The 23892-nt window shown below is 44.4% G+C and overlaps 3 protein-coding genes across 4 annotated transcripts in view; all 3 read left to right on the top strand.

The window, feature by feature from the left end:
* Nucleotides 1–1531: 1531 nt before the first annotated feature.
* NQO2 (N-ribosyldihydronicotinamide:quinone reductase 2) lies at nucleotides 1532–8445 on the top strand. Its single transcript, XM_033054987.1, has 7 exons — nucleotides 1532–1581; nucleotides 1723–1775; nucleotides 2871–3035; nucleotides 3919–4049; nucleotides 5564–5677; nucleotides 7004–7096; nucleotides 7966–8445. Exons 2-7 carry the CDS (start codon nucleotides 1769–1771, stop codon nucleotides 8137–8139), a joined length of 684 nt encoding a protein of 227 aa, XP_032910878.1. The 5' UTR covers nucleotides 1532–1581; nucleotides 1723–1768; the 3' UTR covers nucleotides 8140–8445.
* Nucleotides 8446–11201: 2756 nt separating this feature from the next.
* On the top strand, nucleotides 11202–20008 carry LOC116994826 (ribosyldihydronicotinamide dehydrogenase [quinone]-like). The gene is made up of 8 exons (XM_033056812.1): nucleotides 11202–11206; nucleotides 12337–12546; nucleotides 12882–12934; nucleotides 14335–14499; nucleotides 15378–15508; nucleotides 17002–17115; nucleotides 17501–17602; nucleotides 18746–20008. Exons 1-8 carry the CDS (start codon nucleotides 11202–11204, stop codon nucleotides 18917–18919), a joined length of 954 nt encoding a protein of 317 aa, XP_032912703.1. The 3' UTR covers nucleotides 18920–20008.
* Nucleotides 20009–21393: 1385 nt separating this feature from the next.
* The window catches only part of RIPK1 (receptor interacting serine/threonine kinase 1), a 31755-nt gene continuing 29256 nt past the window's right edge, over nucleotides 21394–23892 (top strand). Inside the window, exon 1 of one of the 2 annotated variants that reach the window (XM_033054973.2) lies at nucleotides 21394–22804. The gene's annotated coding sequence lies outside the window, so the exon portion shown is untranslated. The remainder of the gene's footprint in view (nucleotides 22805–23892) is intronic. The other variant, XM_033054964.2, reaches the window with a different exon arrangement.

Here is a 23892-nt window from a genome sequence, read left to right as displayed (position 1 = left end):
TCTCCTCTCCTGGATCCAATCACAGTGGTAATAGTTCAAAGCTGCCAGGGGCAGGTTGAGACTGGACATTAGGGAAGCATTTCTTTATCAATTATTCAGTGCTGTTTCCCTCTAATGCTCCCCAAGGGACTTATTAACAAGAACCTGTTAATAATGTTACCCTCACCTTCTGCAGTGGGTCACTACAGCACCCAACTGCTGTTGCATGTTAAAAGTTACAGCAATTCTTGACATAAAGACTGGAGCTTTCCTGTTCCAAGGTCACCCCACTGCCTAAGTAATAAAGCTTTCTCTTTTCCTTCACCAAAATATGAAATATTTTTCTGCGGTGAAACAGCTTCAACAAGAACTGATGATGTATCCACTCCAAAATAAACAACTTGCAGTTCAATGTGGGGGTCATTCTTTGAGAATGTGTGTTTGGTTTCCTTCAAGCTGAAGACAGAATTAAATCCAACTCATGATGTTTCTAAATAAGTGGACTAATAAGAAAAAAAAAAAAAAATTGTATTTCTAGCCTCCTCTGCTATGTGTCCAATGCCTGCCCAGCAAGAAAATCAATAGAAAAAAATCAAGTTTCTTTAAGTTATTGATTAGATTTTTAGAGAATAGAAGTCATTAATCTACTTTAGAGGATTTGAGGCTACAAATCTTTGAGGCTACAAATCAAGAGTGAAAGTATTTTAGATACCAGGAGGGAAGTGTACCTATATTATATCTGAAAAATAGTATTTAAGCTACAAACTTGTGCCAAATTTCTCCAATAGGTAAGTCATTCATAGAGCAGAAGGGTTGTTTCTAAGCTCTGTGAGAACCAAGACCAGCACAGTGTTCTGAATGCTCCTCAGGAGGTTAGACAAGTGAAAGTTATTTTTAGTCTCTGTGAACCTTAAGAGATGCGTATGGGAGACAAACCAACCAGATTGGCCTCACTTTGAAAACCACCACACAGGAGTAAAATCTTCTAATTCTGACAGATAATTCCACACAATCATCAGCTCAACATTCCAGAGCAGTCAAAAAAGCACAAATTTTATGTGATCAATTATAGGGACCACAGGGCAGAAAATCATCAGAGTACTGGGTATATTCAAGGCATGCCCACAGTGTGAAAACCATGTGCAGAGTTGGTTCCCTCTCTTCACGAAATGATGCAAAAAAACTGGTAAGGGGCAGAGAAGAGCACTAGGAAGGATGGAAAGCACAGAGCAATTTCTGAACACAGACCCCCCCAAAGAACAGTCCGGGAAAGAGGTGATTCAGCCGGCACACGCTGTAAGTCCACAAAATCCCCAGTGGACACGGGGCAACAGCATGGACTGACCCTTCACTGCCGCTCGCGGTACAAGAACCACAGCAGGGCAGTATCAAATGAAAGCAGATGCAGAGGGAAAAAGCGGGAGCCGCGGCTGCGGGCAGTGCCGATCCCGATCCCGATCCCGCCCCGGGTGGGCGGGCCGCCGGCAAGAGTTGGGACTGGGTGATCCCTAAGGGTCCGATCCAGCCCAGGATATTCAGTGACTCTCAGTGAAGGGCCGCTCCCAGCCCCGCCGCAGGTGTGCGCCGAGCCCCGAGGAGCAGGTAAGCGCAGCCGGGCTGGGGCCGGAGCCGCTCTGGAGCCACTTTCCAGAGGGCGGCACGGACCGGAAGCGGCAGCCGGAGATTCGCCTCGCACCTGTTCCTGGTGTTTCTCACCGGCAAATCTCTCCCTTGAGTCCTCAGGAAGTACCAGATTATCAGCAGAGAAGCTCCCCAGCGCTCCCCTACAATGGCAGGTAAGAGCAAATGCGGGTGAAAATGCTGCTCGCTCCAGGCCTGGCTCTGGGCACCGCAGGGATGGGGCATCTGCTGTGTTTAGTTGGGACACTGAGGTCTTACTTTTCCAAACGACTGAATTTACCTCAGCAAGTAATGCCTTGGAAAACTCCAGTCTCTCTAAGCACTCTGTCCAAGTGCCCCCAGCTCTATCTAAAGGCAAACTGTCCAGCAGCTTTGCAGAATCAAATTAAGCACCATGGGGAGCTTGTCCATCTCCAGGCACTCCCTAGAGCTCCCTCTTTGCTGGGAGCTGACAGAAATAGCAGAGACAACTGCTGTTTATATTCCAGAATAACATATACACAGAAGTTTAAAAAGTTACTACACATGTTGAATTTTTGATAGCATTTGACCCACAAGTTTTAATCGTCTTTTTTAGCATAGCTCTTGTTTCATGGACACTGTGCACTCTGGTGAAATTATTTGCCCTCATCATTTAGGTTAAAAATGAGCTGTTGTTTCATCACATATTCATATTGGCTTCTACTAGTTATCCCTGACACCGTAAACTTGCCTGTCAATCAGCAGGTATTGCTCTGGGCTGAAGCTGTGTCCCAGAGCAACTGACCTCACGTGATGCCTGAATTTTTGTCTTGGCAGTCAGAAACCAGGAGCTGCATGTTTTGCAGACCCTGCCATTTTCAATAATCCCTATAAATTTTGCTCTCTGGTTATCTGTAAACAACTGCTACGACATACAAGATATTTCCTCTTTCCTTGTTGACTCAATAGGTGGGGCAGTGTTTTACTGATGTAGGGTAGTGTGACCTGCTATGCAAAACCCCTTCTGTCCACTGAGTTCCACCTAGGAAAGAAAGCCCAGTGTAGCACAGAATTTCTGGGCAGGGCACTGCAGCGATCAGGGTCTCAGGAGTCACTCACTGCTGCTGAGCAGCAGTCAAATGCTGCCACTGTCACTCTGCTTTCACTGGTTTTGCGCCCTTGGTAAAAGGCACTAGAGAAAGAGCAAGGAACAAGAGCCAAGTCTACAAACTGTTCTGCATCTGCCTAATAGATGCCAAATGGTATCCTGGTTTTCTTTCTGCCTCCAGGGAAAAAGGTCCTGATAGTCTATGCACATCAAGAGCCCAAGTCCTTCAATGGATCTTTGTTGAAGATCACTGTGGAAGAACTGACCAAGCAGGGCTGCAGTGTCACTGTGTCGGATTTATATGCCATGCAGTTTGAGCCCAGAGCAACAAGAAATGACATTGTTGGTGAGACAGCCAAAATATAACTTTCTTCAAAAACCAGTGGCTTGTAATGCGCTTCCCCATCAGGTATCAGAAGGCTGAAAAAAGTCTCCCTGAAATCTTCCCCATGCTGAACATGCAGAACCCTCAGTCTGTCTTAACAGGAGAGACTCCAGCCCTCAGATCATCCAGAGATTAATAAGAAACTTATTTCATTAATAAGAAACTTATTAATAACAGACATCTGCATTTCTAAAAGTCCACTCCTGAACATGAATTTCATATCACATTGAGATTACTGACAGGAAAAAACATCAGCACGTGACCATAATCAGTCTCTAAAGTTCATTTCTCATGGGGAGGAAATGCCTTCAGATACCTTTCTGGGACTTGCTGCAGTTTAGTTCACGAGGCTACAACTGCCCCTGTCTTTGGCTAGACATTGATGATGTCTAGTAGAATCAGTAGAGCTGGACCATAGCGGTTCCCCATTCCTTGGTGAATTTTCCAGTTACAGAGGCTGGAAAGCAGCTCCATAGGGCTTACAAGTAAATGCATGATGGCCTCAGTAAAGCCTAAGGCAGAGGCAGAACAATTAACAACATTCCCTTAAATCTTCCACCTGCATCCCCAGAGTCCTCAGGCAAGCTGAGGCACCCATACTGCACTTCCCATGTTGCTACAGGAAAATGAAGTTTTAAAGCCCTGAGATCCCACATCCCTCTCCATTTCAAAATGAAGTCACCATCACCTGTGGTGATGCTGAATATCCAACAAGGACAAGGAAGTAGGAACAATGGAAAGCAGTAACCCAGTTTAGAACTGTGAATGCCAACCTGCATTCCACTCTTATCTGGTGCTGATACTGGGCAGGGGGCAAGGAATCTCTGTTCACTTCTACCCACAGGTCCCCTGCACAACTCAGAAGCATTCAAATACGGTGTGGAAACCTGGGAAGCTTACAAGAGAGGAAGTTTATCCAAAGACGTGGTTGAAGAGCAGAAGAAGGTGCAGGAAGCAGACCTGCTGATTTTTCAGGTCATTATTTATACAGGATTCAGTTGTGATGTTCACTTTGTCTCTAGCTAATGGTACAGTTAGAACTACAGATCAGAAGTACAATTACCTCTGTCATTATTGCAGCAAATCCAGTAGTTGAGTAGCACAATGATGCAGGCTGAAACAACAGCAATCCCGGGACCTCCCCAACTCTGGGCCAAACTTCCTGTCTGGATGCACAAAGACTTGTGTGAGTACGGATGTCAGGCAGGCCAGCAGAAAGCAGAACAAGGATTATTTTCTGGGCGAGGAGCTGAGGGCAGCCAGCGAAGTCAGGGAACTGGACTTTCCCAAGTAGACTGTTCTCATTTGTTGCTGAGTTGCACAAGCACTACCGGGAATTGCTAATGGATTTTTACAGCCCATCTCTATTCTCCACTATGCCAGATCTGTTCCCTGTGTTTACAAATCCCAAAGTACTTGAAGAGAAGCAGTAGCCTTACATTTCTTTGTGTCCCCATTGGCCTTAGACATCTCTGTATGTATTCATCTGTCCCAAGGTAGATTAAGTTTAGGATGGGGCCATATCTCAATTAAGCATTTCACTGTAAGTCATCATCTTTTTCACACTATCACTTCCCAGGTAAGAACAGCAAGACCTGCCCTGAAGGAAACAGTTGCCTTCTACTTTCCATCTGTAGAATGTCATGAAGAGTTGAGTGTGTTCTGGTGCAGAAAAAAAAAAACAAACAAATTTTAAAAGCCTCTAAAGGACATCATAAAGGAATTCAAAATTTGCTACAGACTGAACTCACCACTTGTAATGACTGGGGTGGTTGCCCAGTTTCTATTTTAGTTTTACCTTGTAGTAAGCCACACGTGGTTACACATTAATAGAATTTCTTCCTCTGTGTTCAGTGTGCACAAAGGTTTAGGGGTAGTGATGCAGCCTAGTATAGGAGCCCATAAAGCAGTCAAGAGAATGCCATGAAGACAGGAGAGCTTTGGGATGCAGTCCCGTGGGCTAACTGGGAGATCTAGAAACCAAGGGTCCAGCTGTTAAAGAAGTCTTTTTCTTTTCAGTAAAAGGATTTGGGGTCAGGATGGCAGCAGGCTTTGCAAAGAAGTCTTTCCTATGATCCCCTGGCATTTGTCAGCAGACTGTAAGATCAGAACTGACCACTAGTGCTGCTAATAAGATATTAGATTCTTTTGCATTTCAGCCATGGGAGACTTGATTCTGTACAGTCTTAAATCTGAATCACATGGCACCCTCCTACTGCATCCTATTCCACCTTGAATCAGGATGGAAGCCCTGACATGCACCACGGGGTTGGTGTGCTGGAGATGCTCAGGTCTGGCCCTGAGGTAATTACAAACAGAAAGCACTTCAGTTCCTTTTGCCAGGCACAGGTACTGCCTGTCCTGACAGAGAGCTGGAAGAAGGCACATACAGGATCTGAGCAGGTTCAGAGGAGAGGACTGTCTCTTAGACCAGGCCTAAGCGTGGCCTAGAGTCTCTGTGCTGACCAGGTAATTTTCTCTTTGCCCAGTTTCCCTTGTTTTGGTTCAACATGCCTGCGATCCTGAAGGGCTGGATGGACAGAGTCTTGGTCCAAGGCTTTGCTTACAATTTGCCAAAGACTTATGATAGTGGTTTGCTCCAGGTATGTTTTTGGAATTGTTCTATTAAGGTCAAGGCTTGCAGCATGTTCTATGGGGCCTTGATCCTTTTTCATTGTAGTATTTTAAAGCTCTCACTTTACACTGCTCTGAAATATTGCTTTGGTGACATGTTGATTGATTTTCTTTGTTGTTCACATTGTCTGTAGGCAAGAAAATAAAGAGACTGCAGCATTTCCTGAAGATTTATTTGATCACCTAGAAATCTTTATTGGCCTACTATGTGGGCTTTATCATTTATTGGGAGTATCAGACTTCACTGTGGTAGCATACAGCTTGCAAACAGTTTAAATCAATCCATTTCCTATAACTACTGTCTTCCCACCACTATAGGACTGCTCTTATCTGTAATGATCTGCACACTAGTGCCAGTCAAAGTCCTGTTCTGGGATTATATGTCAAAGGTTGGAGTTAAACTATAAAACTTTAACAGAAATCTGAAATACTCCAAGTATGAGCCTCTGTCACAACTATTTACTTTGAACCTTTTTCTCTTTGTAGCTTTAATTTGGCAAGAGCGGTATCTCTCTGTGTCAATTCATACATTTTTAATTCCCCACAGCATTGGGAATATCCCTGGAAAATTCTGGCCCACTATCTCAGATCTTATTTGATAACAAATGCAGCATTAAAAAACAAACAATATTAGTTTCACATTCCTTTCACTGCGTGTTAATTTCTGTTAGTTTTGATGTTCTTAACAATTTCAAACATTTCAGTTTCTTTAGATATCAGAAATGGCGGCCTCACTGTCGTAAATAGGCGTAATCACCAATGATCACAGCTGCATACAAACAGGCTCAAGACATTTGAGATGTTAGTTTGATTACAGAAGCTAAAACTGAGATGAGAGAAGCTGAGCACTTGGCTAATACCATAGCCACAGAAGCAGAAGAAACATGGTGGCTAAGCAAGCCCAAGTTTGAAGGGGAACTTAAGTAAAAAATTTCTGCAGTCAGAGAGGACAAGAATAAAGATTTTCACAGTAACAGAGGGTTTTCCAGCCACAGTTTCCAAATGTTACATAAGGAAGAACAAGGATCAGCCCTTCTTCATATAAGGGTGTCAGACACATAATTTGTTTTCTTTTTAACCCATCTCTACCCAAAGCCCAGACACTCAGTCCACTGATGTAATTGTATGACATCAATCTTTACCTCAGAACTGCCAATCCTTGGAACCTGTGGGAAGGAAGAGAACACCTCCTCCTCTAGAAACTCATGCTTCCAGGTTCCCACAAATATCTTTTGAACTATTCAGCCACTCTTCTTTAAACATGTCTAAATCAAACATCACTTTCCTAATTCTAGGGCAAACTATCCTTATTTTCTTTCACCACGGGAGGAACCAAAGAGAAATATGCAACCAGAGGTGATATTCGCTATCTCCTATGGCCCATGCAGGTAAAATATATTAATATTTGGTTACTGTTTGCTTTAATTTTTAGTAGTCCATCTATTTATAAACAGTTTTTAATCGATTCTTTTATGCAAAACATAATGAGAAATAATTAAGTTTTCTGCTCCTAGCATCTGCAAGTTATAAACTGGGCTCTAAAATCCTGAGATTACTTCAAAAGTCCATAGAGTTTTAAAGTTGTATTGTCCCCCTTCCTCCAGTTTGCAATCTGGGGAAAGCTTCTGCCGTCAGCTTTTCCAGTTTCTCTAGTGTTACAGGATTTCTTTTAGCTCTAGAATGCAGGATTTCTGCTCCCTGTGGTTACCCAATTTGTGTAGGATTCATGGTCTCCTCCCCACTGCAGTTACCAACTCCTTACCCCTGAGGAGCTGTCCAGCTGCACAGCTCACAAGTAAATGCGACAAAAAGATGAAACACAGATCTAGACATACAGAGGGAAAATGGCAAGCCAAACTTCCACAGGCACTAGTCTTCATGCAGGATCATATAGCTAAGCCAGAGGCACAAGTTTAAAAACCAAACCAAAACAAAAAAAATCAAGGAAACCAACATGGAAGCAGATGTGAAATACACTGCAGCTCAGGAACAATCTGAGAAGGTTCAAAGCACACGATGAACTTTAGACTGTCAATTATCCTTGCAAATTGAGCAACATACAGCATCCAAAGAGGACAGTTATGTATGTTTAACAGCAGTTTTCTTCCCTTCTCCTGATAAATGCACAGATTTAGAGAACCTGACTGATACTGGGTCAAAGAAACAGAAGAGATTTGAATCGTCCATGTTCTTCAAATGAAAGTAAAAGAGTAAATATTGCCTGAGGCATTTACTTCTTTCTTTCTTTTGCATCCAGCATGGAATCATGCACTTCTGTGGTGTCAAAGTCCTCGAACCTCACATCTGTTATGCTCCAGCTTGTGTCTCTGAGGAGAAGAGAAAGGAGATGTTGACTGCCTGGACCCAGCGTCTGAAGACTCTTTGGAAGGAAGAGCCCATAGACTGCTCTCCTGAGTGGTATTTCAAGTAGTGTTCAGGTGCAAGATTACACAGACAGGATTTTTTTCCTCCATTCTTTTTGATGCTCTATCTAAATACCTGAACACTAATCTCCTAATTCAAATGCATTTTAAGAATTGTAAATGCTACATCTAGCAGTTTAACTGACAACATAGCATTTATCTTTACTGATTCCCAAGGGATTCCCTTCAATGATGGGTACAAAACTCTTTGTGAAGTTCTCCTTGCTCACATAAACGGTGTCATCCTGCCTCCTTGTGGTTGACAACACATGTGATAATTCATGGCAGATTATACCATTGCTGCTTGTCAAACAGTACATGGCCAAGTTTATTTTAACACTTGTACCACTTGCCACTTTTTTCCCCTTACGAGGGAATACAGTGCCCATACATAACCTTTAAAAGCCCAAGACTGATTGTGAGAATCACAATTGACTCGTGCCTTGAAGCAACAAACCCAGATCAGGAGTAGTGTTGAAAAAGGATGTAAAGTTGCAAAGTGTCTTAAACAGCTGGAAAGCCTTGTGGGCAGCCTCAGACTTTTAGACACATTGACAAAGCAATGTTAAGACCGTAACAGATACCAGAAAAGGGAAAAAATAAATGCAAATTTTGTACATAAGTATGTGAGTGAATTGCCTTCCTTTGTAGACTACAACTTCCATTGGTAAAGTATGCAGCTTCCTAAACTCAAAGGGATTTCTCCATTTTGATTACCCTTTGTAGAGACAAAAATCCTGGGATTTTCCTGCTCTCTCACACTAGTCAATGTTCCAGTTTGCTCCTGTATGAAGTGAAGGGCCATATCTATCAGAAACATTTCCCAGGAAGCAGAGCTGTCCCAAGCTGTTGCTGGTGTCTGCTGTGGGGCACATGAGCCAAAGTTATCAGGTTCCACGTGGGTGCTGCTGTTGCAATGCTTTGTCAACCGTGCAGTGTCAGTGGGTGCTGAGCCATGAGTTATTGTCCTTGTCCTGATGTGCTTTCAGTGTGTGATATGCAGGGCACTGTGCTGGGCTGCACATGTATTCTAACACACGCCTTTCCAAAACTCGGGAGAATTTTACCATATAGAAAACCAACAGAGACTGGTCTGTGGTTAGTTAGGAGAGAGAAAAGAAGTGGCAGTATTGCTTTCTTAGCAGCACTGGAAATGTTACAGCCATTTTGCACTAAAGAATAATTGTCTTTCTAAATCACATTATGCTAAATGTCAACTGTCGCCCGGTCAAACCAGCATTGATTTCATGAGAATGAAACTAGAATTAGGTGAGTAACTTGTAGCTGCCCTTCAGGTTGGAGAGAAGGGTATAAAGGAACATGTTTTCCACTTCCATCTACTCTGGGGGTTTGCTTTTTTTACTGGTGGTCCTGCTCTGCCATAGATGTCTAGGCAATGCTCTGATCTTTTTCCAGAAATCATGACTGTATTGTTTTTATTTGGTGTTCTGAAATGGCACACCAAACATGCTTGCAACTACAGAACAACAGAGGAAAACAAACAGATACCCATCTGAGATATGTTTCCAAGAAGCCTCATAGCCTAGAAAAACCAAGACTGATGTCTTGCAGTAAGGTGCCTTTAACTCAGGTTTTAAAAAACCTGATATTTAAAGTCAGGTGTAGTTCATTCTGTGGTTTAATATTGGATTCCTGAAGCAACATCGCTGAGGTGAGCTGCCTGCTTGCAGAGGAATATACTTTGTAATAGACTATCACAAGTTTGTGCTGAAGAGAGAAGCAGACAATAACTAATACCATGCACAATGCAAGTACTACTTCTTTTCTTTCCCTTTTTTTAAAGGAAAAATCCTACTGTGTTACTAGATACCTTAAAGCCTAAAGAGGCTATATTCCACAGAAGAGATGCAAAGAATTTAAGCTGATGCTACGCTCAAGTCAGTGCTGGATAATTGTCTCATTATTCTACGAGTATTAAAATGCTCAGTTTCATGCAGCTTGAATACACAGGAATTCTGATATGTTTGAAAAACTCAGGAAGGAGACAAAAGACCAGCTTCTTCCCTAGGACTGTGGAACTAAAATACCCCATAGCTGTTTCTGAATGGCCCTTGATGAAATGAGGAAGCATTTGTTGACATCCAAAACAGAGAAAAAAACAAGACCTAAACAACTTGTCCACATAACAGATTGTTAAAACTCCAAATACGGTTGTACCCCAGTGAGACACAGAGAGCAAAGGTGGTTCTTCACTGGAATTCAGTAAGAATCCAAGAGAAAATTAAATCCTCTCAATGTACTCTACTCATACACTCTTGTATTTCTGCCATCTGTCGCTAGGCCACAGCTCAGTATCTATGGGAAATGTCAGGTAGTGGTCTTCTGAACTTAACTGCAGTGAAAATTTGTGGCTGCAGTGAGTCACCAACCACAATGGTTCCCAAGGCCCTTGGAGCCTCCCATTCTGCATTCTCACTCCCCAAGGGGATGTAGCCCTTCTCCACAAGCATCAGCTCTGTTGGTTGCTGCAGTTTCTCCCACCTCAGCGTTCTGAGGTCTCAGAGAAATACAATATGAGTTTTAGTGCACAGATGATGCAAAACTAGCTAAGATCACAGCTTGTTTCTCTAAAATCAGCTCTACAGCATAGTATTTCCATGGCTGTTGGACAGCAGGGGGATCAATCAGACCAATTAATGCTTTACTTTTAGATTAAAAGGTAGAATACAGAAAAGATATAGATAAGCATTTCCTTAGAGTTTGCCCACTAATGAACCCTCTCTCCAGAGTTCTGGACGGGGTATAGAGCCAAGAATTAACATTCCAGCACTGAGTCATCTCCAGAGCTGTAAAACCTCCTTTGTAAGAGAACACTCATCCTTGCTAGGCCAGGTAGAGTGTTAAACAAGGGACAGCCAGAGAATGATTATGCTCAGGTCCCTACAGAACTACATGAGGAAATGAAGGAAGCTTAAAAATTAAGCCCTTGTTGGCAAAGCTTACTACTAAAATATAGCCCTTAAAGATAACACCAGGAAAACAGATACAATGTCACCTTCCCATTAGGGCACAAGCTTATTGTGATTGGATTTTTAGTTAAGATTAAGAAATGAGGTAACCCTTCCAGGTAAACTTGGTCTAGCACTGTGGAGATTTGTGGTTTTTTATTCATCAGCCTCTATAATTTTTCCAGTGGTGCAATGAAACCTGCAAATTTCACACACAGTCATTTTCATCCTACTGGCAAAAAAAACCCAGTTACATGTCAAAGGTGTGACCTCTAAGCACATGCAAATAGATGCCAGTATCTCTACCTTTCTTTGCCCAGCACATGCTGGCAAAATGAAACTGAACAAGACTTATACTTTTTAAACCAAGCAATTCCTATAAATTCAGGTATCTCTCTTCCTGCCTTCAGCCCCATATATCATGCAAAGGTCAAAATTAGAAAAACCAAACCAAAAGAAAGCTCAGAAGTCAAATGTTATCAAAAGTTTCCTGTAAAGTTTGGGATTACATTAGAGGATCAAAACTGCACAATTGGCCCACCAGAGGTTCCATGTCTATATTTGCATTTGCTTTATTTAGCTGACAAATATCCCAGACTCTCTAAACGGCAGGTCCAATAATGCTCTCCTTGAGAGACTTCACAGTGTGGATGGACACAAAACTGCTGCATTCAAACTGCAGTGAGCTCAGTGTGACAATTCAGCATTTGATCCCGAGTCTCCTCCTTACAGTACGTGTGACCAGTCCTTGCATCAGGAGCTGTCAGAGCATTAAACTCCTGTTCTGTCTCAATACGAGCTGATCCAGAATGGGTGGAAAACAGCAAGGTGCTGGTCCTGCAGCAATTCCGCTAGCTCCACTATCAACTTTTTTTTCTTTTTCTTTTCCCTTTTTTTTTTTTTTTTTTTTTCCAAAATCCTAGAAAGGATCTGTTTACTCAGTTTGCTCAGTTTGTCCAACACAGGTTAATTTTGATACTCAGAGAGGAAACTTCATTTTGAAAGTTATCACCAAGGCTGTCCTATCTCTCCAAACCCCCAGTCGCCTGCATCCTTCCGTGTCCCACCTGTCTTTCCCATGAAACACCTTTCATAAAGCTGGAAAGGAGGAGTCGCTGCTCCTGGCAGATGCACGTGTGGGCCAGCACAAAGCAGACAGTGCCACCCCTGGGAGAGCAGGTAAGGGTAGATGGGTGGCTTAGGAGCTCACATACTGCGCTGCTGGGATACATGAAGGACGAGCTGCGCCCTTGGAGAAGAGCAGAGACGCAGCATAAAGAACACAGCCAGCGATGCTTTGGGGGTCCATGCCGTGACAGCGGCGGGGGCGCGGCCTCGAGCGGAGCCGGAGCCGCGGGCGGTGCCGATCCCGATCCCGCCCCGCAGCGGGAGCGCCGGGAAGGGCCACTCTCGGATCTCAGCTTTGCCCGGGGCCCCGAGGAGCAGGTAAGGACGGCCTGGCTTGTGCTGGGGCCGGGGCGCCGGGGGCTGTTCCGAAGCCGCTTTCCAGAGGGCGACCCGAGAGCGGCGCGATGCAGGCGGTTCAGCCCGGGCCGAGGCCGCCAAGCGCCGGGCGGGCGGGCGGAGGGGAATTCCTGCTCCAGGGCCCGGGCCGAGAGCCGGGAGTTTCCCTCCCGCTCCGGCGGGTCGCGCTTGGCCCGTGCCCGCCTGCGCGAGAGTGCCCGTTCTCACACTAGGGCACATTGCCCACCGAAACAGCCATTCGCCTCGCATCTGTTCCTGGTGTTTCTCACCGGCAAATCTCTCCCTTGAGTCCTCAGGCAGTACCAGATTATCAGCAGAGAAGCTCCCCAGCGCTCCCCTACAATGGCAGGTAAGAGCAAATGCGGGTGAAAATGCTGCTCGCTCCAGGCCTGGCTCTGGGCACCGCAGGGATGGGGCATCTGCTGTGTTTAGTTGGGACACTGAGGTCTTACTTTTCCAAACGACTGAATTTACCTCAGCAAGTAATGCCTTGGAAAACTCCAGTCTCTCTAAGCACTCTGTCCAAGTGCCCCCAGCTCCACCGAAATGGAAACAAATCAGCAATTTTGCAGAATCAAATTTAGCACCTTTTGGAATGTGTGATACGTCCAGTCACTGAGCTCCATTTGTTGAGACCTGGTAGGAACAGCAAAGTCGTAACTGCTCCTGAAATTCTAGAGTAAGGTATGGAGCAGGGATTTAAAGAGTTTATACACACATTGAATTTATGATAGCGTTTGACCTGCAAGTTTTAATAGTCTTTTTTGCATAGCTCTTGTTTCATAGACCCTATGTACCCACATGCAGAAGCTCTGCTGCAGAGAAAGTGAGTTCAGGAGATGCCTGAGTTTTTGTGTTGGCAGTCAGAAAGCAAGAGCTGCATGTTTTGCAGACCCTGTCACTTTCAATAGTCCCTGTAAATTTCCCTCTCTGGTTATCTGTAAACAACTACAAGCCCATGCAAAATCTTTCCATTGTTTTCACTGATAAGTGGTTTTTAATAGAATTATTAAAATTGTAGCACCTATGCTCAATAAAACTTTGAGCACAGCATGGAGTTCTTTGAGTAGAGCCTTGTTACACACCTCTAAGAAGTTCCATCACTACACACCTGCCTGGCCACTCAGCTTACCTCGAATCCACTTTGACAGCACTTTGAGACACATATGAGAATCTAATCTCTGAAGAAAAAATCATGATGCTCTTTACAGAAGTCACTGTGATGGTGCTGAAGTGGTACAGGAGAATCTTAAATGTTGTGTTGTAACTTGCACAGCACTGAAATTAAGATTAGGAGGGGACCTCCACTCCAGTAGGAAGGTGTTCTGACCTGTAAGAAGTTGTTTCCATGACACTTTGGGGCAATCTAAGCTGGCACTGCTATTTGGATGGTAGTGGAATAAGACCAATAGAAATGTTGTCTCAAGAAAAGGGACTGGGTTGTGCTGATGCACGGCAGTGTGATCTGCTATGCAACACCCCTTCTGTCCACTGAGTTCCACCTAGGAAAGAAAGCCCAGTGGAGCACAGAATTTCTGGGCAGGGCACTGCAGCGATCAGGGTCTCAGGAGTCACTCACTGCTGCTGAGCAGCAGTCAAATGCTGCCACTGTCACTCTGCTTTCACTGGTTTTGTGCCCTTGGTAAAAGGCACTAGAGAAAGAGCAAGGAACAAGAGCCAAGTCTACAAACTGTTCTGCATCTGCCTAATAGATGCCAAATGGTATCCTGGTTTTCTTTCTGCCTCCAGGGAAAAAGGTCCTGATAGTCTATGCACATCAAGAGCCCAAGTCCTTCAATGGATCTTTGTTGAAGATCACTGTGGAAGAACTGACCAAGCAGGGCTGCAGTGTCACTGTGTCGGATTTATACGCCATGCAGTTTGAGCCCAGAGCAACAAGAAATGACATTGTTGGTGAGACAGCCAAAATATAACTTTCTTCAAAAACCAGTGACTTGTAATGCGCTTCCCCATCAGGTATCAGAAGGCTGAAAAAAGTCTCCCTGAAATCTTCCCCATGCTGAACATGCAGAACCCTCAGTCTGTCTTAACAGGAGAGACTCCAGCCCTCAGATCATCCAGAGATTAATAAGAAACTTATTTCATTAATAAGAAACTTATTAATAACAGACATCTGCATTTCTAAAAGTCCACTCCTGAACATGAATTTCATATCACATTGAGATTACTGATAGGAAAAAACATCAGCACGTGACCATAATCAGTCTCTAAAGTTCATTTCTCATGGGGAGGAAATGCCTTCAGATACCTTTCTGGGACTTGCTGCAGTTTAGTTCACGAGGCTACAACTGCCCGTCTTTGGCTAGACACTGATGATGTCTAGTAGAATCAGTAGAGCTGGACCATAGCGGTTCCCCATTCCTTGGTGAATTTTCCAGTTACAGAGGCTGGAAAGCAGCTCCATAGGGCTTACAAATAAATGCATGATGGCCTCAGTAAAGCCTAAGGCAGAGGCAGAACAATTAACATTCCCTTAAATCTTCCACCTGCATCCCCAGAGTCCTCAGGTAAGCTGAGGCACCCATACTGCACTTCCCATGTTGCTACAGGAAAATGAAGTTTTAAAGCCCTGAGATCCCACATCCCTCTCCATTTCAAAATGAAGTCACCATCAGCTGTGGTGATGCTGAATATCCAACAAAGACAAGAAAGTAGGAACAATGGAAAGCAGTAACCCAGTTTAGAACTGTGAATGCCAACCTGCATTCCACTCTTATCTGGTGCTGATACTGGGCAGGGGGCAAGGAATCTCTGTTCACTTCTACCCACAGGTCCCCTGCACAACTCAGAAGCATTCAATTATGGTGTGGAAACCTGGGAAGCTTACAAGAGAGGAAGTTTATCCAAAGACGTGGTTGAAGAGCAGAAGAAGGTGCAGGAAGCAGACCTGCTGATTTTTCAGGTCATTATTTATACAGGATTCAGTTGTGATGTTCACTTTGTCTCTAGCTAATGGTACAGTTAGAACTACAGATCAGAAGTACAATTACCTCTGTCATTATTGCAGCAAATCCAGTAGTTGAGTAGCACAATGATGCAGGCTGAAACAACATCAACCCCAGGACCTCCCCAACTCTGGGCCAAACTTCCTGTCTGGATGCACAAAGACTTGTGTGAGTACGGATGTCAGGCAGGCCAGTAGAAAGCAGAACAAGGATTATTTTCTGGGCGAGGAGCCAGCGAAGTCAGGGAACTGGACTTTCCCAAGTAGACTGTTCTCATTTGTTGCTGAGTTGCACAAGCACTACTGGGAATTGCTAATGGATTTTTACAGCCCATCTCTATTCTCCACTATGCCAGATCTGTTCCCTGTGTTTACAAATCCCAAAGTACTTGAAGAGAAGCAGTAGCCTTACATGTCCCCGTTGGCCTTAGACATCTCTGTATGTATTTGTCTGTCCAAAGTTACATTAAGTTTAGGATGGGGCCATATCTCAATTAAGCATTTCACTGTAAGTCATCATCTTTTTCACACTATCACTTCCCAGGTAAGAACAGTAAAACGTGCCCTGAAGGAAACAGTTGCCTTCTACTTTCCATCTGTAGAATGTCATGAAGAGTTGAGTGTGTTCTGGTTCAAAAAAAACCCAAACAAATTTAAAAAGCTTCTAAAGGACATCACAAAGGAATTCAAAATTTGCTACAGACTGAACTCACCACTTGTAATGACTGGGGTGGTTGCCCAGTTTCTATTTTAGTTTTACCTTGTAGTAAGCCACACGTGGTTACACATTAATAGAATTTCTTCCTCTGTGTTCAGTGTGCACAAAGGTTTAGGGGTAGTGATGCAGCCTAGTATAGGAGCCCATAAAGCAGTCAAGAGAATGCCATGAAGACAGGAGAGCTTTGGGATGCAGTCCCGTGGGCTAACTGGGAGATCTAGAAACCAAGGGTCCAACTGTTAAAGAAGTCTTTTTCTTTTCAGTAAAAGGATTTGGGGTCAGGATGGTAGCAGGCTTTGCAAAGAAGTCTTTCCTATGATCCCCTGGCATTTGTCAGCAGACTGTAAGATCAGAACTGACCACTAGTGCTGCTAATAAGATATTAGATTCTTTTGCATTTCAGCCATGGGAGACTTGATTCTGTACAGTCTTAAATCTGAATCACATGGCACCCTCCTACTGCATCCTATTCCACCTTGAATCAGGATGGAAGCCCTGACATGCACCACGGGGTTGGTGTGCTGGAAATGCTCAGGTCTGGCCCTGAGGTAACTACAAACAGAAAGCACTTCAGTTCCTTTTGCCAGGCACAGGTACTGCCTGTCCTGACAGAGAGCTGGAAGAAGGCACATACAGGATCTGAGCAGGTTCAGAGGAGAGGACTGTCTCTTAGACCAGGCCTAAGCGTGGCCTAGAGTCTCTGTGCTGACCAGGTAATTTTCTCTTTGCCCAGTTTCCCTTGTTTTGGTTCAACATGCCTGCGATCCTGAAGGGCTGGATGGACAGAGTCTTGGTCCAAGGCTTTGCTTACGATTTGTCAAAGGCTTATGATGGTGGTTTGCTCCAGGTATGTTTTTGGAATTGTGCTATTAAGGTCAAGGCTTGCACCATGTTCTATGGGGCCTTGATCCTTATTTTCCTCTGTAGTTATTTAAAGCTTTCACTTTATATTGTGCTGAAGTAGCGTATTAGCCCTGCTTCTTCACACAAGTGTTTCAGACACCTAATTCCATTTCTTTAACCTATCTCTTCCCAAAGATACACAGTCCACTGTCTAATTGTATGAAATCAACCTTTGCCTCAGAGCTGCCACTTCATGTAAGATCTGGGAAAGAGAGGTCACCCTCTCCCGTAGAAATCCATGCTTTCCAGGTTTCCCTGAATATCTCTTGAACTGCGAAGGCACTCTTCTTTAAATATGTCCTAATCAACCCAAACTTTCCTAATTCTAGGGCAAACTATCCCTGTTTTCTTTCACCACGGGAGGAAGCCAAGAGATGTATTCAAAAGGGACCATCAGTGGTGATATTCGCTATATTCTGTGGCCCATGCAGGTATAATATATGAACATTTGGTTGTTTACATAATTTTTTATTATTCCAGCTATTTTTAGCAAATGTTTTATTTTTTTTTATATGAAATATAATAATTAATAAACAAGTTGTCAGTTCCAAGGATCTGCAGGTTGTTAACTGTTACCTAAAATCCTGGGACTTCTTTAAAATTCCACTGACTTTTAAAGTTATCTCTCTTCCTGCAGATCAGCTTAACACTGGAAGAGAAAGTATAACACTATCACCCCTTTTAGTTTCCCTGCTGTTACAGGATTTCGTTTAGCTCAGCCATACAGGATTTCTGTTCCCTGTGGTTTCCCAATTCATGTAGGATGCAGACCAGAAGGGGAGCCACACATTACCCTGGCAGTAACAATCAACACACAAAAGTTAGCATTCCTCTTCTAATTGCTGCTCTTTTATCAGAAGTACCCAGCATGGTTTGGGAAATACAAGGTGGTAAGGCAAGTTTTGCCAACTTCTTCCAGATACAATACAACAGATGAGCTAAAATTCCATAGTCTCCTCCCCATGCAATTACCAGCTGCCTGCTGTCCCAACTATAGAGCCCACAGGTCAACATGGCAAAAACATGAAACACAATTCTAAATTCAGAAACACACAGAGGGAAAATAGCAAGTTGAGCTGATTCCACAGGCAGTAGCCTTCCTACAGGAATACTTGACTAAGCCAGAGGGAAAAAGGTGGGAAAAAAAATCATCTTAGACATAGATGTGGAACACTGCAGTTAGAGACCAATGTAAGGAGTTTCAAACTGGACAACGAACTTTTGGCCACCTGCGATCCTTGCAAACTGAACAGTGAACAGCTGCCAAAGAGGACAGTTCTGTGGGATTAACAGCAGTTAAAAACAAATTCCACAGAGCAGAATAAATGAAATTGCCTTTGTCTTTCAGTAGCTTGTATGCCATTCTGCTGAATGCCTTCAATAGTAACTGCCTGGATAGGCAGTGAACTGCTGCAATTTATTTTCCTTCTCCTGATAAATGCACAGATTTAGAGAACCTGACTGATACTGGGTCAAAGAAACAGAACAGATTTGAATCTTCCATGTTCTTCAAAAGAAAATAAAAGAGTAAATATTGCCTGAGGCATTTACTTCTTTCTTTCTTTTGCATCCAGCATGGAATCATGCACTTCTGCGGTGTCAAAGTCCTCGAACCTCACATCTGTTATGCTCCAGCTTGTGTCTCTGAGGAGAAGAGAAAGGAGATGTTGACTGCCTGGACCCAGCGTCTGAAGACTCTTTGGAAGGAAGAGCCCATAGACTGCTCTCCTGAGTGGTATTTCAAGTAGTGTTCAGGTGCAAGACTACACGGAGATTTTCCTCCTCCATTCTTTTTGATGCTCTATCTAAATACCTGAACACTAATCTCCTAATTCAAATGCATTTTAAGAATTGTAAATGCTACATCTAGCAGTTTAACTGACAATATAGCATTTATCTTTACTGATTCCCAAGGGATTCCCTTCAATGATGGGTATAAAACTCTTTGTGAAGTTCTCCTTGCTCACATAAACGGTGTCATCCTGCCTCCTTGTGGTTGACAACACATGTGATAATTCATGGCAGATTATACCATTGCTGCTTGTCAAACAGTACATGGCCAAGTTTATTTTAACACTTGCTGTACCACTTGCCACTTTTTTCCCTTTACAAGGGAATACAGTGCCCATACATAACCTTTAAAAGCCCAAGACTGATTGTGAGAATCATAACTGACTTGTGCCTTGAAGCAACAAACCCCGATCATGAGTAGTGTTGAAAAAGGATGTACAGTTGCAAAGTGTCTTAAACAGCTGGAAAGCTTTGTGGGCAGCCCTAGACTTTTCCAGATATCTGTAAAGCAATATTAAAGCTATGTCAGATACCAGAAAAGGGAAAAAATAGATACAAATGTAGTGGTATGTGCATGAATTGCCTTCCTTTATAGACTACAGCTCCCATTTGTAAAGTATGCATCATCCTGTAATCAAAGTAGATAGAAAAAGGAATCCTGTCTGTTGCCTGCCCCCTCACCTTAGTTAGTGTTGGTGTTTGTGTCTGGAGTGTGTTTGCTTCCTCGCCAGCATCAGCATCAATGGGCTTCCTTGGAGATCTCCAGCACCAGCAGTTATTTAGGCAGAGCACTAACCCAAAAACCTGCAGGTGCACTGTCAGTCTATGGGTTAGGATCTATGGGACAAAAGAATTGTCTGGCTCTTAATAGCCAGGATTTTTACCTGGAACTGTAGCAGGATTGTTTTTGTGGTTTAGAGTTGTTAACTCTATGCATATGGCAAGGAGTGGGTTTCTTGCATAGCTACTGAATTTCTTGCTTTGACGAGCTCACCTAACTGCTGCCTTTGCACCTTGATATTAAAAGAATGTGGCCTCAATAAGAACCTGTCTCCTGAGTCACTGTCAAACAACACCTATGCCTCTGTGCATCTGCCATACCTTGTGGCAGTCTTGTCACACCCCAGCCCTACGGTTCCTTAGGGACTAATTGGATAAAAAGCATGCTGAGCCCAGACTCTGGAGGCTCATTGTAAGCTGATACACCAGACTGGAAAATGCCATCACAGAGAAAGGGTCATGTGTTGCTGTTTGCTCTCATATGAAGTGAAAGACCACATCCAGCAGGGACATTTCCCAGGAAGCAGAGCTGCCCCAAGCTGTCACAGATGTCTGCTGTGGGGCATGTGAGCCAAAGTCTTTAGGTTGCAGAAGCAGGAAATTTGCTTTGGCTCTACAGCTCTGTTGTAGGAAAAAGAAAGTAAAAGGAAATAAGGAAATCAGTGTTACACATCTAAGTTGTGGGGAAAGCAGATTCATGCCTAGAAGACTTTAGGAAAACAAGTTACCAAGAGAAATCGAGGACAGATTTTAAAATTGCAAAGAGAAATCATCCTTCTAACCTTTGTGTTCAATTAGCAGACTATTCATGAAAGAAGGAAATTGAGGTGAAAGCAGAAGTTGCAACTGTCAAACCAACATTACTGCTTTGGATCAGTTGCAGAGTTTAGTGGGGTTAACTATTAGATGAAGAATGCCAGACTGACTTGTATGTTGAGGATACTGTGCACTATCTGCCAGACACATGCCAGTTCCCACACATATGGTAGCACTAATTTTTAATAAGATGGCTGAGATTTTTAGTACAAAGTATGTGAATGGTTGAGATTAATGCAAGTTCATTTAAAAGAAAATTAGTAGTCTTATTAAATTCTCGTTAATGCTAAAATCGAAGATTTCTGCTCAGATAAATTCATTATTGGGAAAAGCATTAAAAATGTACCAATCTTTTTGTCCATTTCAAGATAACCTTTCCTTCATCTCAATCAGAATTTAGACATTTCTCTGTAAACTCAGATTCCAGATTTCTGGATTGGTTTATTTTCCCTATTTATTTAATGAAAGAATGACATAACTGGCAACACCGACCTCTAAGGATGTACAGATAAATGACAATTTCTTTCTTTGCCTAGTGCTTATTGGCAAATTACCACTGAATGAGACTGACACCTTTTTAACCAAGCAATTCTTACAAATTCACCTCTCTTTTTGCCTTCAGGCCATAACTTTGGCCCCATGCACAATGCAAAGCTAAACAGCAGAAGAACCAAACCAGACAAACAAATAGAGCAGAGAAAGGAAAAAAAACCTCAGAGGTCAAATGTTATCATAAGATTACTGTAACATTTGGGATTGCAGGAGAAAACCAAAACTGCACAATTGGCCCACCAGAGGTTCCATGTCTATATTTGCATTTGCTTTATTTAGCTGACAAATATCCCAGACTCTCTAAACGGCAGGTCCAATAATGCTCTCCTTGAGATATCTCACAGTGTGGATGGACACAAAATTGCTGCATTCAAACTGCAGTGAGCTCAGTGTGACAATTCAGCATTTGGTCCCGAGTCTCCTCCTTACAGTACGTGTGACCAGTCCTTGCATCAGGAGCTGTCAGAGCATTAAACTCCTGTTCTGTCTCAATATGAGCTGATCCAGAAGAGATGGAAAACAGCAAGGTGCTGGTCCTGCAGCAGTTCCACTAGTTCCACTATCAACTTTTTTCTTTTCCTTTTTTTTTTTTTTTGCAAAATCTTAGAAAGGATCTGTTTACTCAGTTTGTCCAACACGGGTTAATTTTGATACTCAGAGAGGAAACTTCATTTTGAAAGTGATCACCAAGGCTGTCCTATCTCTCCAAACCCCCAGCCGCCTGCATCCTTCTGTGTCCCACCTGTCTTTCCCATGAAACACCTTTCATAAAGCTGGAAAGGAGGAGCCCCTGCTCCTGGCAGATGCACGTGTGGGCCAGCACAAAGCAGACAGTGCCACCCCTGGGAGAGCAGGTAAGGGTAGATGGGTGGCTTAGGAGCTCACATATGGCATTGCTGACCATCAAAGGGAGAAATGAAAAACATAATTTGTGGGCTGCTATTGCCCTACCACGTTCATCTGCTGCTGCTCTTCTGTTATTGCCACTTGAAAGCACCATAGGGAATGCAACCGTTCCCCAGAATGGGAAAGATCATCAGACATTCATATTTGCCATCCTTTTCACAGAACAGCAAATGGATGGCCCTCGAGTAAAGAAGCTGTATTAGCTACACACCTGACACTTGGAGGAGGTTGATCTACGTGGTTTACAGAGATCCTTTTAGTTATGTATGCCTGCAATTGTCCCCAGGACTGTTACCTGTAATAGACACTCTGCTGACAAACAGAAAATCCTTTCTCTGCCCTTCCTGAACAAAAAAATCCCTGCATGTCCAGCGCCAAATCTTCCCTAGACAAAGGCATTTCCATCATTCGTCGAGCTCCCAACCTGCTCTCAGTCACGATAAAGTCCAAAGGTTTTCAAGATTCATAGTGCCCAAAGAGCTCAGGCAGTGACAGAGTCACCGTGTAGCTCCGATCGCAGTGCCCGGAGAGCTCGACAGGAGACAGAGCCACCGTGCAGCAGGTATCTCCGCGCCCAGAAAGTTGAGGCAGTGGCAGAGGTACCGCGTAGCACCGATCCAGAGTGCTGAGGCAGTGACGCATCCCTGGGCGGCACCCGCGCCCCTGCGAGCCTTCGCTCCGCCTCCCCGCTGCCCCGGGCCCGAGGCGTTCCTTAATTGGCGGTGGGGACAAGGCCCACTGCCACCAGTGCCCGGGGACGCACCGGGACCTTCGGCGGCCAGAGCGCGGTAAGGCAGGCCCGCCGGAGCGGGGACAGCGGGGGCAGCGAGAGGAGCGGGGCGGGGGGGCCGCGCTGCTGCACCGAAACCGAAACCAGGGTGGCGACCCCGCTGTGCGAAGGCATCGCCACCGCTGCCTGATTCAGGGGGCTACCAGAGTGACGGGCTCCCGAGGCGAGGTGGCCCGGCAGCGGTGCGGCGCTCCGTCCCACCCATCGCATGCCGCACCACCGAGGAGGGGCTCCTGGGCACGGGGAACGGGAAGCGGCGGGTGGGGGAGCGGTGCGTACGAGAGGAGGAGGCGGCGGCAGGAAGCAGCCGAAAGGAAAAGGGCTATATGGCAAGTCGGCGAACGAGGAACTAGGCCAGAGCAGCAGCCAGGGCTTCCTGGCTCCTTGGCGAGGAGCCGCCTCTGGCGCTGCCCGCCCTGGGCACCGCGGCTGCGCTGGCGCTGAGCGGGAGCGCCCGGCAGCGCCCCTGCCTCGCCCGTGTCCCGCAGCTGGGCCCGGCGTGGCGCCCCGGCCGAGACAGCCTTTCCCGATTCCCATACGGAATATGCAGTTTTGTCACCAGAGCCGACTGTAACGCCTTTGCACGGGTAGAGGCCACTACACAGACCCCATCCTTTCCTCCTCCCACGCTGCCTCTGCGCCTGTGAAAACTTGTGTTGCAAAACACCTTTGTTTCCCTTTGCACTGGCTTCACCTCCCCTTCCCACGGGATCCTTTCTGCAACCTGCTGACGATCTGACACAGGTATTTTGTTTGCTATTTCCAAAAGGAAAAAAAAAAATCATTCCTTAGTGAAAAGATGCATCAGCTTAAAAACCTGAGCCGAACTGAAAAGTTTAGATGGAATGGGTTATGACGTTTACAGCAACGGATCTGAGATACCCTGACAGCTTTTGAAACATCATTATCACAGGCAGTATTTTTGTTATCAGCTGTAGCAAGCCTTCTATTTGTCTCCTGTTACTCATTTGGGAATAACAGCTTTGGCTTCTGTTCTTTATTCCTTTCCATTAAGGACTGATAATTTAGTCAGTTGAATTGGCCACGAGTTTTGCTACTCGTAAACATATTCATTTTTTCCAATTA

The sequence above is a fragment of the Catharus ustulatus genome, chromosome 1, assembly GCF_009819885.2.
Source record: "Catharus ustulatus isolate bCatUst1 chromosome 1, bCatUst1.pri.v2, whole genome shotgun sequence".
Lineage (NCBI taxonomy): Eukaryota > Metazoa > Chordata > Aves > Passeriformes > Turdidae > Catharus > Catharus ustulatus.
This window is presented reverse-complemented; position numbering and strand designations above follow the sequence as displayed.

Coding starts and splice junctions, on each gene's coding strand:
- NQO2 (XM_033054987.1), top strand. Junction 5,678..7,003: donor ATGATAGTGGTTTGCTCCAG/GTATGTTTTTGG, acceptor TCCTAATTCTAG/GGCAAACTATCCTTATTTTC. Junction 7,097..7,965: donor ATCTCCTATGGCCCATGCAG/GTAAAATATATT, acceptor TTTTGCATCCAG/CATGGAATCATGCACTTCTG.
- LOC116994826 (XM_033056812.1), top strand. Junction 12,935..14,334: donor GCGCTCCCCTACAATGGCAG/GTAAGAGCAAAT, acceptor TTCTGCCTCCAG/GGAAAAAGGTCCTGATAGTC. Junction 14,500..15,377: donor AACAAGAAATGACATTGTTG/GTGAGACAGCCA, acceptor TTCTACCCACAG/GTCCCCTGCACAACTCAGAA.